At 44.0% G+C, this 18,018-nt stretch overlaps 1 protein-coding gene across 1 annotated transcript in view; it reads left to right on the top strand.

Moving 5' to 3' along the window:
- The window catches only part of LOC308327671 (ephrin type-B receptor 4a-like), a gene marked incomplete at its 3' end in the record, with an annotated part of 125,149 nt that overhangs the window by 55,718 nt on the left and 51,413 nt on the right, over positions 1–18,018 (top strand). The window contains exons 3-5 of the mRNA XM_080781196.1: positions 3,623–3,904; positions 13,853–13,966; positions 14,795–15,071. Coding sequence (XP_080637322.1) covers positions 3,623–3,904; positions 13,853–13,966; positions 14,795–15,071 — 673 coding nt within the window. The remainder of the gene's footprint in view (positions 1–3,622; positions 3,905–13,852; positions 13,967–14,794; positions 15,072–18,018) is intronic.

Here is an 18,018-nt window from a genome sequence, read left to right as displayed (position 1 = left end):
ATGACTTAATATTTTCCTCCATTTATGCCTTATGTGTGTATCCAGGTGTCTCTGAAACGGCAGTCAGGGGCAAATTGCGGCAGAACGCCGCCGCCGAATACAAATTGCGTTAGGGGGAAAAAAATGTAATCCCCCCGTTTTCACACAGACGAGGTGTGGTTCCGGTTGAGACGCGTCTGTTGTCGGGGTTTGAAACCTCGTATGTTCGAAACTGTTATACTTTTCAGGATTCAAAAAGCGTCAGAAGTATAGCAGAAATACAAGCTTGAGGATCTGCTATACCTTTCATGCTTTTGTGTGACACTGTGGTGTGTTCACGTAGGGCGCTAATCGCACTGTGGTGTGATCACGTAGGGCGCTAATCTAACAACATCAACAGAAAAACACAAAAGGTCAGATCATGGATCATACTTAGTTTAGACTAGTCATTTGGTTAGACAAAAGGTTGGTGAGGAGGGGTGCCGGGGCCTTAATTTCCGGGGCTGTTGAGAACTCTATAGTTTTTCCCGGTGGCACTAAAACACTAAACACATGCAAAGTGCTGAGCGTGGCTGTTGTTAATCCACACCTGTTTGTCCTCTCCTTTATGGCACACAGCAGTATCAGCCCTGTTGAGTGTTTCTCCTCTCCTCCTTTTACGACACGGCAGTTTAAAGTGCTTTTGATATACTGTACACACATGTATAGGCTGTATAAATATGTCGTGTTAGAGGGACTAAGGGGCCGTACTGACATCAGATACAGGAGTGTCACAGACGTATAAGCTTGTGTGAAGCCGTGTCACATGCACAAGCTTCACAATCAACAGCCTCGGTTCCCAGGAGGCGGCGGTCACCTTGTGACGGAAAAGTACACTCCAGAGCTACGCACGCACACACGTGTACCTTCCATCACTCTAGTCTATACTGTGATGGTTACACACGGACGCACACGCACACACACACACACACGCACACACACGCACACGCACACTCTCATCTTGCACTCTTCTTAGAAAGACATGCCCGTTAGGTAATAAGTACCCTTGTGCCTTCCTTCAACACCGGCCTTCCAGCTGTTGTGCTTTTCTAAACGAACAAGTAAACAAAACGCTTCAGTGGAATTCAAATTGAAAAGAAAAAAACATTTAGCCCAACCCCTTTTGGGGTTGTTTTTTTACCCTTCAAGATGGGAACCCATTTTTGGGTTCTTGTTGCTACACTGTATATACAATATAGACTATAGAGCAACATAAAGAAAAGAAAAAGTTCCAGAAGACTTTAGGTCAGGATTTAGAATCGGCCTCTGGAGTGGAATATTTTTTTTTATAGTCTATCTCGCCGGATAAGGATGGGGTTGGGTTTGCCTTCCGGAGAGGTTTTGCAACGAGGAGAGAGTAGTGTGATCGTAACCCTGGTGACACTGCTGTGGTTTAATGCATCCATTCGTATCTCTGAGAGTGTTCAAACTGGCACACACACACACACACACACACACACACACACACACACACACACACCTGTCTGTGTCAGATACGTGAGCAGATGCTCGCACGGAAGCAAACACCAGAGCAGTGGTTCTCACCCTTAAGCCTTAAGGACCTCTTTTGGTGTTTTAAGCATTATGTTATACTTAAGCTATTGAAAAATAGCAGATCTACAAGCTCATAGCGCGGCACCGAGTGCCACGCTACGAGCTTGTAAGATCTGCTATTTGTTTTATTGTGAAAATGTGGCGTAAAGGTGGTTGCATACTGGGACACGTTTTTCGGAAAAAACGCAGCTAGAAATCCGAACAACGCGCTCGGTGTGTGGGGACCTTGAATATATATATTCTTTCAGAGCGAACGTTTTAAACTCAAATCTTTACTTCTGGGGAGGTCCCTGGAACAACATATTATTGGCGGCCAATTACATATATTTTTGGGGGTCCTTGACATGAAAATGTTTGAGAACGACAGGCTTTTCAGAAAACTGTCAGGATTTAGAAGACATCTGTAGAATCGTCCTCGGGTCTAATTGTGTTAATGCTGACACAGCACCAACAAAACAATCAATGATAAAGAAACGACACATCACTCTACTGTCAGGCAAAAACCTTATCTCCATATTTTAACTTCACAGCGTCACCAAAAAGCATCAAGAGTAGCAGATCGCGTTTTGAGCTAGCATATCGGCTATTTTTCAATTAGAATCCTGAAAAGTATGATTTTTTCTTTTTGGACATATCTGGTTTCCACCCGACCGAGACCGTATCATATAATTATAGCGACGTCATCGTTTCAGATGCATTACAGGTACACTGTCTTCTTTAAGTCGATATTTGTGTATACCTTATATATGTATCGCGTTTATATTGTGTTATTTATATTTCTCCACTGTGCAGTATAGGGGAGGACATCTCTAGCTTTCTGACAATTCGATTCTGCGGTTAAACAAAAACTCATAGTCATTTGGATTCAGACACCTACAGTCTGCAATCTGATTTCATCTGGATTCAGATGTGTGGTTTTTAACTCAAATCTTTGCTTCTGGGGGACGGGACAGACGCTGGAACAACATATTTTGAGATGGGGTTTGTAGGCCAAATACATATAATTCTAGGGCTCCTTGACATTAAATAGTTTGATAACGACTGACATAGAAACAGAGGTTTATCAGAAAACTGTCATGATTTAGAAGACATTTGTAATAATAATAATAATAATATAATAATAATAACACTTTATTTGTATAGCACCTTTCCTATAGAAAAATACGCACATCACTTCGTGGAGGTGCTGGGTTCAAAAAGTAACATATGAAAAGAGAAGGGAACCCGCACACTCGTATGCTCCAAAAAAATAATATATAGCACCTTTCATGACATGAAATGCAGCTCAAAGTGCTTTACAGAGCAATGGAGAAAAAAAAGAAAAGCAAGGCAACGACATTAAAAAAAGAATCGTTAGAATCGTAGAATCGTCCTCAGGTCTAAATGGGTCAAGAGAGGTTTAACTCCAGCACTTTGATGTTGTCTGTTTAAAAGCCACAGCAGTTATGACTCCATGGTGCCACATTTTGAATGTTCAGCAACTACAGACTAAAAGACAATACATATTTTCATGGAAAAAGTGAGAATAGTGTGAGCATCGTGATCTCATTTCTTGTGGAGGAAATCGAGATCCACATTTTGAGTCTGCTGCACTAGCTGCGATTCGATCATGAATCGATTACCGAATCAATACGTGATGATTTATTTCCCCCTCGCTGTGTGACTAATAAACAAAGTGCTTTCTAATGATCCATAATGAAAACAGCTTAATTCACTTCCATTGTCTTTTATTACACTACAAACAAATAAGCAGCTTTCTTGAAAAGATAATGAGTTAATTAATGAATGAGTGCGTGTGAATGTAATTCCCGATCATTTATTTACCACACCCTGTACTGTGCCCAGTGGGAAGAGGATCGGGCTGAACCAGAATAACGACATTTTTTCTTCCTCTCCTCCTCCTCCTCCTCTATTTCTCCCCCTCCTCCTCCTCTTCCTCCTCATCCTCCTCCTTCTCCCCTCCTCCTCCTCCTCCTCCTCCTCCCCTCCCCCTCCCCCTCCCCCTCCTCCTCCTCCTCCTCCTCCTCCATCTCTCCTCCTCCTCTCCCAGTGGGAGGAGGTGAGCGGCCTGGACGAGGAGAACAACAGCGTGCGGACGTACCAGATCTGCCAGACGGACAGCGCCACCAGCCACTGGCTGCGCAGCGGGCTGATCGCGCGCCGCCAGGCCACGCAGGTCTACGTGGAGCTGCGCTTCACCATGATGGAGTGCTCCTCGCGCACCACGCACCACCGCAGCTGCAAGGAGACCTTCAACCTCTACTACTACCAGGCCGACTCCAACGAGGCCACCGACACACACCCGCCCTGGATGGAGAACCCTTACACCAAGGTAGGCCACCCGTCCTGGATGGAGAACCCTTATACCAAGGTAGGCCACCCGTCCTGGATGGAGAACCCTTACACCAAGGTAGGCCCACCCGTCCTGGATGGAGAACCCTTATACCAAGGTAGGCCACCCGTCCTGGATGGAGAACCCTTAAGGATCATACATACATGTAGTCTTGATTTTCGGTGGTGAGGTGACCACCGAACTACAACATGACGTCACTGAGGTGACCACCAAACTACAACATGACGTCACTGAGGTGACCACCAAACTACAACATGACGTCACTGAGCCGCGGTGAAGAGCAAACCACCGCCACCGCTCCAGCCCTTCTCTCTGTTTTTACTCACCACCGCTCAACGTTATTTGGTCACCTCACCACCGAAAATCCAGACTATGAATAGGCCTTTACACACCAAGGTAGGCCACCCGCCCTGGGTGGAGAACCCTTAACACAACAAGGTATGATAACATTAGAACCTTTTACACCAAGATATGTAGGAGAACCTCAACAAAAAAAAGATAGTACTGGTTAATTCCCAAAAAGGTTTAAACTGCAGACTTGCAAAGAAAAGGATTCCAAGTCACTCCGTCTTTGATGCAAAAAAATATATGGATTTATTTTGAGCAACACGTTTCGACCTAGAAAGGTCTATCTTTCTATTTTTCTATAAAATGTATGACAAACTATGGGAACCCTCTTCCACCAAGGTATGTAGAATGATAAGATGTAAAGAATATTCCAAGCAAAAGACCACATTTTATGATCTATAATAATAAAGAAAAGTCAGAGCTATAAATATGGAGCAAGACGCTGACTCATAACCCAATCAGGGTGGTTCGTTCTATGGAATTATCTGAGCTCCAATAGGAGAGACGATCATAATTATACACATTGTTATGTCTGCCTGTAGGTGTAAGTGGCACCTTACAGACCTTACGTCTTCACTTTACACATCATAAGTCAAAACGAATGGAAGGAACTGGTTGGAATAACGTGTTCCTTCCACGCGCACTACGCTACGCCCCCTCCCCCCCCCCCCCCCAAGTCAGGTGAAAAGAGGTGGGTTGGACTCATCATGCATGGAAGGAAGCATGAGGTCAGTCCCTTGCTCTCCCCAGGCGGGCAGAGGGAGTGTAGGATTACTAATTAGATTAGACGATTGACACTGGGTGAAAAAAGAATGGGTTACAAAAGTTGTGGGATTAAAAAGAAAAAAGAGCTGAGAGTAAGTAGTGAGATCACAGGCATCCTAAATGTACCGACAGACATTCAGAAAGACATTTAATGTGGGTGAAAAAGGCAATTTGATTACAATGACAAATACACCAATTTGGTTTGCAATATACAAAAATGATTAAAAAAAAAAACCTTTCCATCAGAGAATCCTTACAATGTATGCACCTCGGGTGTGCAGTGCACTCTGCTACACCTGAATTAAATAGAATATAAGAGAATCCTTAGTATTTTCCCATTACGACGAAGGCTCACACATTATTCTCCAAGGAGGCATGAATGATTTTGTTGTCTCTGTGTGGAGGAGACCTGTTGTCTAATATATTGGAGAAGAAGACTGGAATATTATTCCAGCACGGTTCCATTATGTGATAGCCCGCCGAAGGGCAGAATCCTCTCACGTTTATAAATGTTTCATGATGTCTTATGGATGGTGGCCACAGGTATTATGCGGGACATGATTTATGTATGTCGGTGTGTTGTACTGTACTGTACTGTACTGTACTGTACGTGTGGCATGGTTAAGTGTGGTTTGTCGTGTTTATGCGAGTCATGTTGTCAGGTTGTTGTTAAGCGGCCATCTGTGGGAACCTGAATCACGAATCCAAAAAGTGAGCAAGTCGTCTTTCTGTCGAGTGGAAACCTTGTGTTGTCCAAAAAACTGTTCTTTTATGGATTTAAGTTCAGAAATATCAGAAGTAGCGGGGTGCATGAGTTTAGACTATAGTCATTGGTTAGACATGGGTTAAGGTCAGGTTTAGGTGTGCTGCCCCGTGGGAGGTTAGGGTTAGGGTGAGGGTTTGAGGTAGGTTGCAGTTTGTAGGACTAATGACTGGTCTAAACCAAGTACTGTCTCTAAACTAAGTACTGCACCCGAAGTAGCAGATCTACAAGTTTACAACGCCACGTTTCACACTTGTGGATCTGATACTTTTTGATGCTTTTGTTTATGTGACACTGTAGGATTATTGTAGAGCGTTCATTTACGAAAAAATAACACAAAGCGTTAAAATACGGAGATTTATGCCCAACAACAACAAGTTAACAACAGAATACTTGATGTATTGAAGAAAGTAAGACTCCAGGATTAACGAGAGTGGAACTATATGTCCAAAATCTAATCAAAGTGTAAATTTATAATAGATCACATTTTAAAACAACTTCCGTTGTTGCGGTGTGCCGTACCGAACAATATAAACAGCACGACAGCATCACAGTCAATAACACAACAGAATACACAGAGGCATCATATTAGACGGTATTAAAATAAAATAAACTAGATTAGAACCAAAGCAACATGTCGTCTTTTTGTGTTTTTTATCATAAATTAACGTCCTTCTTGATCGTGCTACAGTGTCACACAAAAGCATCTAAAGTAGCAGATCTACAAGCATCGAAACGGCACATTTTGAGCTTGTAGATCTTTTTACTTATGATGGTTTTGAATTTGAACCCTGGAAATTAACAGTTTTGGACATATGAGGTTTACACCCGACAGAGACGACATTTAAAAACAACTTTGGGTGTTTCAAAGTGCTGTACAGCAGTGGCTCCAAAATGATTTCACGTCAAGGACCCCCGAATTGACACTAATTAGCCCCGTGGACCCCCATTTGAAGAGATATTCCAGGGACCCCCATGAGAGAAGAATTTTACGGCTCTAGCAGAGATTCTCAACCCGTTTAATTTCAAGGACCCCCAGTTTGACATGCATTATTAGTCTACAGACCCCCCATTTAATGACATTTCTATGTCTGGGACCCCCAATTTATATTGTAAATTCAATGTTAATTTGGTTCCATTTGTACACTTTCAGAGTTACAGACCCATCAGGGTCCATTTGGTTCCAAACTATGTTTAAGCTATATAGGGACCCCCTGGAACTCCCTCAAGGACCCTCTCTGTACATGACAATATAAACAGCACGACAGAATAACAAGTTGATAATAAATAACACGGCTTACAGAGGCATCATAATCATAGACGGAAACAGAAATCCATAAGGACCCAAAGCAACATATCCGAGGGATTCAAATTCTCGTGAACAGAACAGAGTCTTAGGTCTGGATTTAAAGATCCAACACAGAGAGAGAGGAGGGGGCACAGCTTTCCAGGGCCTGCAACAACAGGGCAGGCACGGCTGGTCACCTCCTGTGAGCTTCAGTCCAGCTCCTCTCAAGTCTTGTTTATGAAGTGAGAGAAGCTGAGAGAAAACTGGCCTTTTCTCGAGTCTCAGCCACTGTCTGTTCTGAGAGTAAATGAAGAAAGACATGGACTTGGATTACAATAAGACACTTGGATTTGACTCTGACTGGATGGGAGGCCTATGTTTAATACATGAATATTATACGTTATTCTTCTCTTTTGCCGTTTTTTGGAATGCAACGCAAAGGAAATAATTTCAAGCGGGGGGTGGTCATTAAAACAGGCTATGAATTCATGGCTTCGCTGAGTGTGTGGTCGATCAGAATCGGCTTTTACTAGGTGTAAAACAGAAGGTGGAATTAGTTTTAGGACAACAACAAGCTCCATCGTTTCTGTTATTTCCATAAGAGACGGGGAAGAAGAACAAGATGAAAAGGGCAGGGCGAGAGGGAGACGAGAGGGAGAGAGAGAGATCAATACAAAACAAACAAATATATCTACATATTTAACACATAATTCTGTATATCTATCCACCCGGTGCGGTAAGTACAGTACCTGAGGGCCAGGCTAGATTGATTGTGAATAATGATTCTGTTAACCCATTCTGGGGGCGGGAACCCCTTTTGGTGTTATGCTTTAGCTATTGAAAAATAGCAGATCTACAAGCTCATAGCGTGCCACCGAGTGGCGCGCTACGAGCTTGTAGGTCTGCTATTTTCTTTTAAATCGAAGAACGACTGACATAGAAACATAGCTTTCAGGCAGGCAAGGCAAGGCAAGGCAGGCAAGACAGACAAGACAGGCAGATGGACAATTGCGTCATGTGAGACTATAGCCACTATACGTGGGTATAAATCAGGAGAATGATTTTCAAAGTGTCGTCAGAGAGAGGGGGTCACCATGGTTACATCATCGCCTCCTAATCCCCTATGAGTGCTCTTCTCCTCTCCCGTACCTTTATATTATATATATATATATATATATATATATATATCTACACACCGCAGGGCAGCTTTTATACACCCCGTTAATGAGTTCCCTCTCATCCATATCTGTTGCTGGTTCAGAGAGACGAGGTCACCATGTGGCTCACTGCCAAATGGAAGACGGGGGGGTTTAGTGGAGTTAGAGATACTTTCACAGGGAACACAAAGAAGGCTTCTAAATCCTGACAGTTTTCTGAGATACCTCATGTTTCGTTATCAGTGCATGGTGGTCAATATTTCATGTCAAGGACCCCCAAAAATATATATAATTTGGCCACCGACCCCCCCCCCCATCCGAAAATATTTTAGTTAAAATCGTTCGCTGTGAAATAATGTATATTCCAAGATTTGCACCGCATTTTCAATATTTTTCAAAAAAATAGCAGATCTACAAGCTCGTAGCGTGGCACTATGAGCTTGTAGATCTGGTATTTATTTTTTTCAATAGCTAAAAGTATAACGTAATGCTTAAAACACCAAAAGGGTGTTCCCGTCTAGAATGGGTAAAAGAAAAAAATGGGCTAAAACGGATCTCGAAGGTGAATTTTAGACCCAAACACACATATAATGCAGTGTGATTACACTGATTAGGGACGGAGCTCATTAATTTGTATTGAAGAACGACGGACACCTTTATCGATCAGGCTTATCGAGCCGGGTTTCTTATCTCCAGCTCAGTATCGAGCGCTTTCTATTATTTCGTGGAAAAGGCGAAAATCTATTCTGAACTGAACCAGTATCTTTTACTAGGGCCTTCAAAAGTCAGTACTTTTCTAACAGACGGAAGGCAAGTTTTTACTTATAATTTACAAATAATGTTGAAGACACTGTTAACTGGTTCATGTGTGTACCGTACTTTAAAGTCATAATTTAGTTTATCCGGGCAGCGTTATAGTTGGCACGTATCAATACCCTTGTAGACTGACATGTTTGTGCCAGCGCGGGTGATTCGGTTTCGCCCGTTGCCTTGATTGTTTAAACATGACGTCATGGGCCCGCTATATGCTCGATACCGGGCTTGATAAGCCCGAAAGATTATTGATACCGGGTACTCGATAAGCTTATTGATACCGGGTACTCTATGAGCTTGTTTTCGGGTATCGGGTTTCGAGCTCCAGACCATAACTAACTGCGGCATGAACTCGCATTGGACTGAAAGCGACCGCTTTCAGTCTTTTGGATTCCATAGCTTTAATCTGTGAAAACAGAATTTAGAGACCCGGTCAGACAGGTGAAAACACAGGCATACTGTACAGTACATAGCACACACGCACACACACACACGTCACACACACTGCAATGTGAGCATGAACCTGTCACAGTGTCAACCGAGTGATGACATTGTGTACACATGTCTGGTGGTCTCTTGGTGGTGTGTCCCGGGCCGGGTCGACAACGCTCCTCCAGAATAGAACGGAGGTGTGAAGGAGGCGTCAACAGGTTCGTGACACCTCCGGCGTCCGTCCGGCTTGTCTCCGCCAGCAGCACAGCTACCGAAAACAATGTGTGTTTGTTGACACACTCCTGGGCCTGCCGCAGGGCGTCCATACAAGGAACACTAATGATCTACTCTGGGATTCAGAGGTGTGAGAAGGAGAGTCACTAGATCCCATGGAGGAATGATAACACTAATACTACTACGTGCGATTTGTAACACACTTTATATTTTAAGCCATTTTGGGGCCGGCCGGGAACCCCTTTTGGTGTTGGCATCATGTTATGCTTTAGCTATTGAAAAATAGCAGATCTAGTCGACTGAGAACGACTGACATAGAAACGTAGCTTTTTCAGAAAAATGTCAGGATGTGGAAGACATTTTTAGAATCTGATCTCAGGTCAGAAGGGGTTAAACTAATCTCAAAGTGATAGATCATACATCCGTCGGTGTAATTGTAGTGTCTCCCTTTGTCCCTCAGTGGTGGAAACCGTACTTGTGAGGCTCTACTGTACATCTCAGAGGCAAATATTGCACTTTTTCCTAAACTACAGTAGGCTACAACTGTTTGAAAACTCGAGTTACTAGTTTAGTTTAGTGGATTTTGATTAATAAATGAACCAATATCGTTCCATCGCTGCCCCTTTCCCTGCATTCATCCATCCATTCATTCATTCATTCATTCCCAGGCCCTGGTTGAGGAGGTGTCAGCTGGAGTAATGGGCTGGTAACGACGCGGTCGTTTTAGTATGAATAGCAGCCTTAAACATGTTAAAAGCGTTCAGCTGGCCTCCTGGCCGTTTGCATTGAGTGCTGCCATTTAAACGGGCTGTTGAGAATCATTCAAACAGACTCCACTGCAGGGCCTGCCTAGTGCCTATGCATGTCTCCACTGACGCTCTTCTGAAACGACCGCTTCAGAATAAAAATCATTTATTACGCCAGATGACTTTTCAAGCTGTCACTGTTGGCGCAGACACACTCAGTGGAATAAAATCCAGAGAGTTTTGGTCAGAGTATTTATTTTTGGCGTTTGTTCCTCCGGTCATCTAAAACTCCGTCTGGACAGAAACCTTAATTATCTCTTTTTATATTGTTTATTTATTTTTAAATGGATACCGTACCTTATTTTTGCTACAACAAACGTATCAAGTGTAGCAGATCTACAAGCTGGAAACGCAGCGCAGAGCTTGTAGATCTGCTGTTTTTTTTTTAATACTTTAGAATTTTTAATCCTGTAAAGTATAAGAGTTTTTGACATATTGTCGATATTATAGGAAGTGTTTAGCCTCGGTGCGTACTAGACCAAATCAGTGACGATGTGATTTGCTATGGTTTAGGTTTAGGTTTAGGTTTATTTATTTAGCATGTAGTACAAAAAATAGACAATAACATATCAAAGAAACAAAAATGCAATGCAAGGAAGGGAAGAAGCCAGCTGGCTTATTTGGAATCCTTTCCTGAAGGAAGAGGTCATTGGTTTAAAAGATTAAAAGTTCATAAAGAACAGTACATAAGTCTACAAGTTATGGCAAAGGGGGGCAGCTGTGCAGTAAAGAAATAAAAACACAGACTGCACAAAAATCAGAAATAAACAATACAACAACAAACTGAAGAAGAAAATATAACGCATCAAGGTAAAACATGTAATCTACAGAGAGGAAGAAATAAAATATTTCTTTTAGATGTTTTTTGAAAAATATGTATGCATTCCTTCTCACGTACACAGGCATAACATTGGGGATTACGTAGCTATAGGGTGACATAAATTAGCTCACATGTTCTTTTTGACAATAGTATCTAATGTATATCTTTTCAGACAAGCTGGCAGTCTTTTTAACATTTCCATACTAGTCGTTGTCATTTTTATAATGAGCATGAGTTATTTTTGTGTCTTTTTGTTTTGAGAGCTTTTGTTTGACAGCACAGGTCTGTAACTCCACCTGCTACGACACCTGTTGTCACTGACATTACATTCAATAACGTCAATGTGTCAGTCAGACAGACAGACAGACAGACAGACAGACAGACAGACAGACAGACAGGCGGGCACATATTTTATTATTAGACTACATTCCTTTGTGTGACAGCCTGTCACTTATGACTCATTCTCTTCGACATGTATGGTACAAGTATGATAGAGGGGGGTATATGCGCGTGCATAGAGCGAGTGGCAAAGTGTTTAACCCATTCTGACCTGAGATCAGATTCATACGAGGTTTCCACTGGACACACACACTGGTCTGATTAACCCATTCTGACCTGAGATCAGATTCTAAAAATGTCAGTCCTTCTTCGATTTTTCAAAAAATAGCAGACCTACAAGCTCGTAGCGCGCCACTCGGTGGCGCGCTATGAGCTTGTAGATCTGCTATTTTTCAATAGCTAAAGCATAGCATGATGCTATAACACCAAAATGGGTTCCCGTTCAGAATGGGTTAATGCAATCACCTTTCTGTGTGTAATGTATGGGGCTTGTCGAGGCCACGAGGATGATGACGCCACGCATGCGCATACCGCATACCGCATGCGCATACCCTGGTTGAATGGCAGGCATAAGGGAAATAATAGCCAAGGCTAGAGAGGGTCAAGCCGTACTGTACTGTTACTGTATACAGTTGGTTATATATGCCAGGTCAGGGCTTCTTGTCATTATCAAGATCTGACTCACAGGAAGATAGCTTTTTTTTCTGCCCTAGTGTTTATGTTATCCTTCCTCAGCCGAGCTGAGCTGAGCTGAATGGACCCTGTCAACCTTGTAACACAATGTTATGTCTCTGAGTGCTGCCTGCTGTACGGCATAAGACGCTGTGCAATCTTTCTTTCTTTTTTTCACTTAATTTTTATTGAAGGAAGAATAGACACAAACAAAAACTCAACTAACAAGACAATACGGGAAAGAAAAAGGACAAAAAGTAAAAGAAAAAAAAGGCTGCATTTTTCATATTACAATAAACATTCAATGAAATTCTATTGCAATATCGCTAGGCTGAGAGAAGAGATTCCACTTTTCCCATTTTTTTATAGAATTTATCCTCTTGTAGTCCCAGTATGAATGTTAGTTTTTCCATAGAATACAGTTCCTCAATAATGTCCATCCATTGATCTTTCGTTGGTGGGTCCTGTTGGTACCAGCGTCGTGTGATTGCTTTTTTACTTGATGCTAAGAGGGTCTTGATTAAATATTTATCATGTGTTAGAAACCCTTCAGGGATATTTCCCAACAGTAGAAAAGAAACAGACAGAGGTGTCTCAAAACACAGAATGGACTCCAAGGTGGAGTGAATATCCTGCCAGTATTTCTGAATTTTTATGACAAGACCAGAAAATATGAGCGTGGCGACGCTGTGCAATCTTAACAGTATAGACTGCATCATATTATGTCTCTGTGTAAACGCACTACACTACAGTATACAGTTGACTGCATCATATTATGTCTCTGTGTAAACGCACTACACTACAGTATACAGTAGACTGCATCATATTATGTCTCAGAGTGCCACTCTGCATAGACACATAGGGCTGTATCTTGCGCCACCCCTCACCCCTTACCCCTAAACTTATTTGACATTTTTAGGGATGTCTCGACCGGGAGAACACATCTGTCTCCAGTAGGACATATGTGACTAAATTTGACTGAGGGACTGCCATTGGATTTTTTTGAATTTTCGTTTTTTCATGTCATATGAAAGCAGGAAATTAGCTTCAAATTGACATATTGGTTGTTCAGTTTGACCCACCAGTTTTGGAGATATGGCTTATAGAGTAATGTCTTGCAGAAAACAGCGAGTTGAGAAAACAGGCTTGAAAGGTTCACTTCTGTGGTCTCTACACCTAGCTACATGTATAAGCATGTATTTCATATTTACATGTCAATTTCAGCTCTGACACTCAATTAACTGTGCAATTAACTGTGCAATTAACTAATTAAAAAAAAAAAAAAAAGTTTTTCTCTGGTGAAAAGCTGTAATTTGCGCGATGGCAGGTTCTCAGTCAAATCTGGTCACATATTGTCTCAACGAGGAGAACACATCTCCGTCTCCAGTAGGACATTTTGAACATGTCTTTCTTTAACCCTGTGTGTTCCCTGTGTCTTCTCCTCTTTCTTTAACCCTGTGTGTTCCCTGTGTCTTCTCCTCGTCCTCCAGGTGGACACGGTGGCGGCGGACTTCCTGCTGAGGAAAGGTGGCGAGCGCAAGTTCAACGTGAAGACGCTGAGGCTGGGACCGCTGAGCAAGAGAGGATTCTACCTGGCCTTCCAGGTACCGTGGGGACGCACTATTATACAGAGCTTTAGAGAGGATTCTACCTGGCCTTCCAGGTACCGTGGGGACGCACTATTATACAGAGCTTTAGAGAGGATTCTACCTGGCCTTCCAGGTACCGTGGGGACGCACTGTTATACAGAGCTTTAGAGAGGATTCTACCTGGCCTTCCAGGTACCGTGGGGACGCACTGTTATACAGAGCTTTAGAGAGGATTCTACCTGGCCTTCCAGGTACCGTGGGGACGCACTGTTATACAGAGCTTTAGAGAGGATTCTACCTGGCCTTCCAGGTACCGTGGGGACGCACTGTTATACAGAGCTTTAGAGAGGATTCTACCTGGCCTTCCAGGTACCGTGGGGACGCACTATTATACAGAGCTTTAGAGAGGATTCTACCTGGCCTTCCAGGTACCGTGGGGACGCACTGTTATACAGAGCTTTAGGGACGCACTGTTATACAGAGCTTTAGGGATGCTCAATGACCCATTCTTTATAGAAAGGTTTCTACCTGGTAGGGATGCACTATTATACAGAGCTTTCTCCCATTGATCCAGGGTGTCAGGGTGTTACAGTATTTAGTGTCCCACTCTCTCTCTCCTAACCTTCCGGGTGCAGGGTGTCAGGGTGTTACAGCATTTAGTGTCCCTCTCTCTCCTAACCTTCCGGGTGTCAGGGTGTTACAGTATTAAGTGTCCTCTCTCCCCTAACCCTCCAGGCTCAGGGTGTCAGGGTGTTACAGTATTAAGTGTCCCTCTCTCTCCCACCACCCTCCAGGCGCAGGGTGTCAGGGTGTTACAGTATTAAGTGTCCTCTCTCCCTCCAGGCTCAGGGGGCCTGTATGGCGCTGCTCTCCGTCCGGGTGTTCTTCAAGAAGTGTCCCCCGCTGGTCAGCGCCCTGTCGTCCTTCCCGGAGACGGTGCCGCGCACGCTGGTCCAGGAGGCCCAGGGCGTGTGCGTGGAGCACGCCTCCCAGCAGGGGCCCCGCCCGCGGCCCCCCAAGCTGTTCTGCGGCGAGGACGGCCAGTGGGTGGGCCAGCCCACCACGTCCTGCGCCTGCACGCCCGGCTTCGAGCCCGCCGAGGGTCACATGACCTGCACGGGTGAGTTGAGGTCGATGGGTCTTACCACGACGCGGGGAGTTGAAGGTTTAGTTTTCTGACTTGAAGCCGTACACACGCTAGTATGTACGTGCACACAATCACGCACGTGTGCACGCACATGAAGCATGCGTATAGAGCTAAGAACGCAACAGTATGGAATGTCTATGATGAAACTATGCATACTGTGCACGGTGCGCGCACGCACAGACACACATGCACGCACACACACACACACACACACACACACACACACACACACACACACACACACACACACAGCACAAGGAGCTGCTGGGTGGAGATCTAAACAATAAAACAATGGTGGAGTGTGAGGGTGGGGTCGTACAGTGTGAGGGGAAGTGGAGAGACGACGACGGGGGGGTGTCCAGCTGCTGAGTGGAGGGGACAGGCCCAGGGGTCACAGGAGAGGTCAAGTACAGTCAGTCAGTCGCCCGCCGGAAAAGGGTGGGACTGAGCAAAATAAATCACACCCGTGTGAAGTGAGGGGCGCTCTTATCATCGTATATCATCATGACGTAACATTTCCATTTGTTCAGACACACATGACGTAAATCAGGGTTCCCCAATTAATTTTCCTCAAGGGCCATATTTTGACTATACGGTACCAGGCTGGGGGCCGAGTCGGCACGCGCGAGGTCGAGGTCTTGCCCTGAAATTAATGACCAGGGCAAAAGACCCCATTTGAAAAGGACCCCCAGTTTGACATGCAGAGGTTACTGACCCCCATTTAATGCCATTTATAGCTGGGACCCCCCCCCAATTAGCTGCCTGCGCAGGGAACCCTGACGTAAATTCTCCATTCATTGTCGATGGGTTTGTGTAATATCACTCAAAAAGTGAGGAGAGAAAAGTCCCCATTCCTGGGCCGGAATGTGATGATGTATGATGATTAGAGCACCCCTCACTTCAAACGGGTGTGATTCTTTTTTTTGGTATTCTTTTTCTCATTGCGGGTGTGTGGGGGGGGGGGGTGGGGGGAGGGGGGGGTCATTCAGTTGTACTTGTGGGACGCGCTGCGATATATACCGCTCCAACGCTGTGGGAAGAACATCAAAGAGGGAGAATGGCATCACATGGCAGGATGTTTCCTTCCTCCTCCTCCGCAGCAGTGGCAAAGCGGCCGAACGCTAATTAGTCCAATTAGGGCTGGGTTTTTCGGGTGTGCTCGAAATACGCACGCAGACCTCCAGGATGGAGGAACAATAGAGGTATCTGATGATGATGATGATGATGATGATGATGATGATGATAATGCAGGTACCAGGCAGCTGGGTGAGGGAGAGGAAAGGGGGACATTATTATGCCTTCTTGTTTTCCATACTTTACTTTTACCCATTTAGGCCTGACGTCGAAATAAAGAAAAAAAAGTCTTCTAAATCCTGACAGTTTTCTGAAGTACCTACTGTATGTTTCTATATCAGTGGTGTGCAGCTCAAATATTTCATGTGAAGGACCCCAAAAATTATATGTAATTGGCCGCCAACCCCCGTCTGAAAATATGTTATTCCAGGAACCCCTGCCTCAGAAGCGAAGAGCTGAGTTTAAAAAAACGTCTTCTAAATCAATGACAGTTTTCTGAAATACCTCATGTTTCTATATGTCAGTGGTGTGCAGCTCAATATTTCATGTCAAGGACCCCAAAAATTATATGTAATTGGCCGCCGACCCCCGTCTGAAAATATGATGTTATTCCAGGAACCCCTCGGTAAGCGAAGAGCTGAGTTAAAAACGTTCGCTCTGAAAGAATATACATACAGTAATTATCGTTGCTTCTAGATATCTGCTAATGTTGCTATTTAGAAAGCCGTTTTGGACATATGAGGTTTAACCACCCGACAGAGACAATATACTATCCATGTCTTTCAGATAAACAACCCAACGTGTGACGGTCTTAAAGCCTGTGCCTCTCGTACATAAAAGCACGTCTAGTATCTCCATTAGACGTCTATAAAGTAGGCTTTTTTCCATCTGTGGTCATAACCTAAATGGCCACAAGGGGCGCGTGTGTCACGTTCTGTATACAACACGGTACGAGACACCGCCCTAGCATTGGTGTATACAACATGTACAAGACACCGCCCTAGCATTGGTGTATACAACAGTACCCAGACACCACCCTAGCATCGCTGTATACAACGGTACAAGACACCACCCTAGCATTGGTGTATACAACGATACAAGACACCACCCTAGCGTCGGTGTATACAACAGTACAAGACACCACCCTAGCATTGGTGTATACAACGGTACAAGACACCACCCTAGCATCGGTGTATACAACGGTACGAGACACCGCCCTAGCATTGGTGTATACAACGGTACAAGACACCGCCCTAGCATCGGTGTATACTGTACAACGGTACAAGACACCGCCCGAGCATCGGTGCCCAGAGGAAATGTGATTCACAAAGAGGCTCACTCGCCATGTGCAAACACGTACTCGGGAATCTTTTTTGTGTTATCCTTTTTAGCCCACATAACCCATTCTCGGGGCGGGAACCCCCTTTTGGTGTTTTAAGGATTCTGTTTTACTTTAGCTATTGAAAAAGAGCAGGTCTACAAGCTCGTAGCGCGCCACCGAGTGGCGCGCTACGAGCTTGTAGGTCTGCTATTTTTGAAATATCGTGAAAATGTTTTGAATATATGTTCTTTCAGAGCAAATTATTTTTTACTCAAATCTGTGCTTCTGTGGGAGGTCCCCTGGAACAACACATTTTCAGATGGGGGTCGGCGGCCAAATACAGATAATTCTGGGGGTCCTTGACGTGAAAAAGGTTGAGCACCACTGACATAGAAACGTAGGTTTTTCAGAAAACCTTTAGGATTAAGAAGACATTTTGTTATAATGGGTTAATGTCTGACTGTACCACGTGCTGTTTACATTCCTCACTCAATAAAGTATTCAATCAAACAATCAATATCACCA

This window comes from Protomyctophum bolini (genome assembly GCF_963924005.1).
Source record: "Protomyctophum bolini genome assembly, chromosome: 13".
Classification (NCBI taxonomy): domain Eukaryota; kingdom Metazoa; phylum Chordata; class Actinopteri; order Myctophiformes; family Myctophidae; genus Protomyctophum; species Protomyctophum bolini.
Note: the sequence above shows the minus strand (reverse complement) of the source record. Positions and strands in the feature narration are given on the sequence as shown.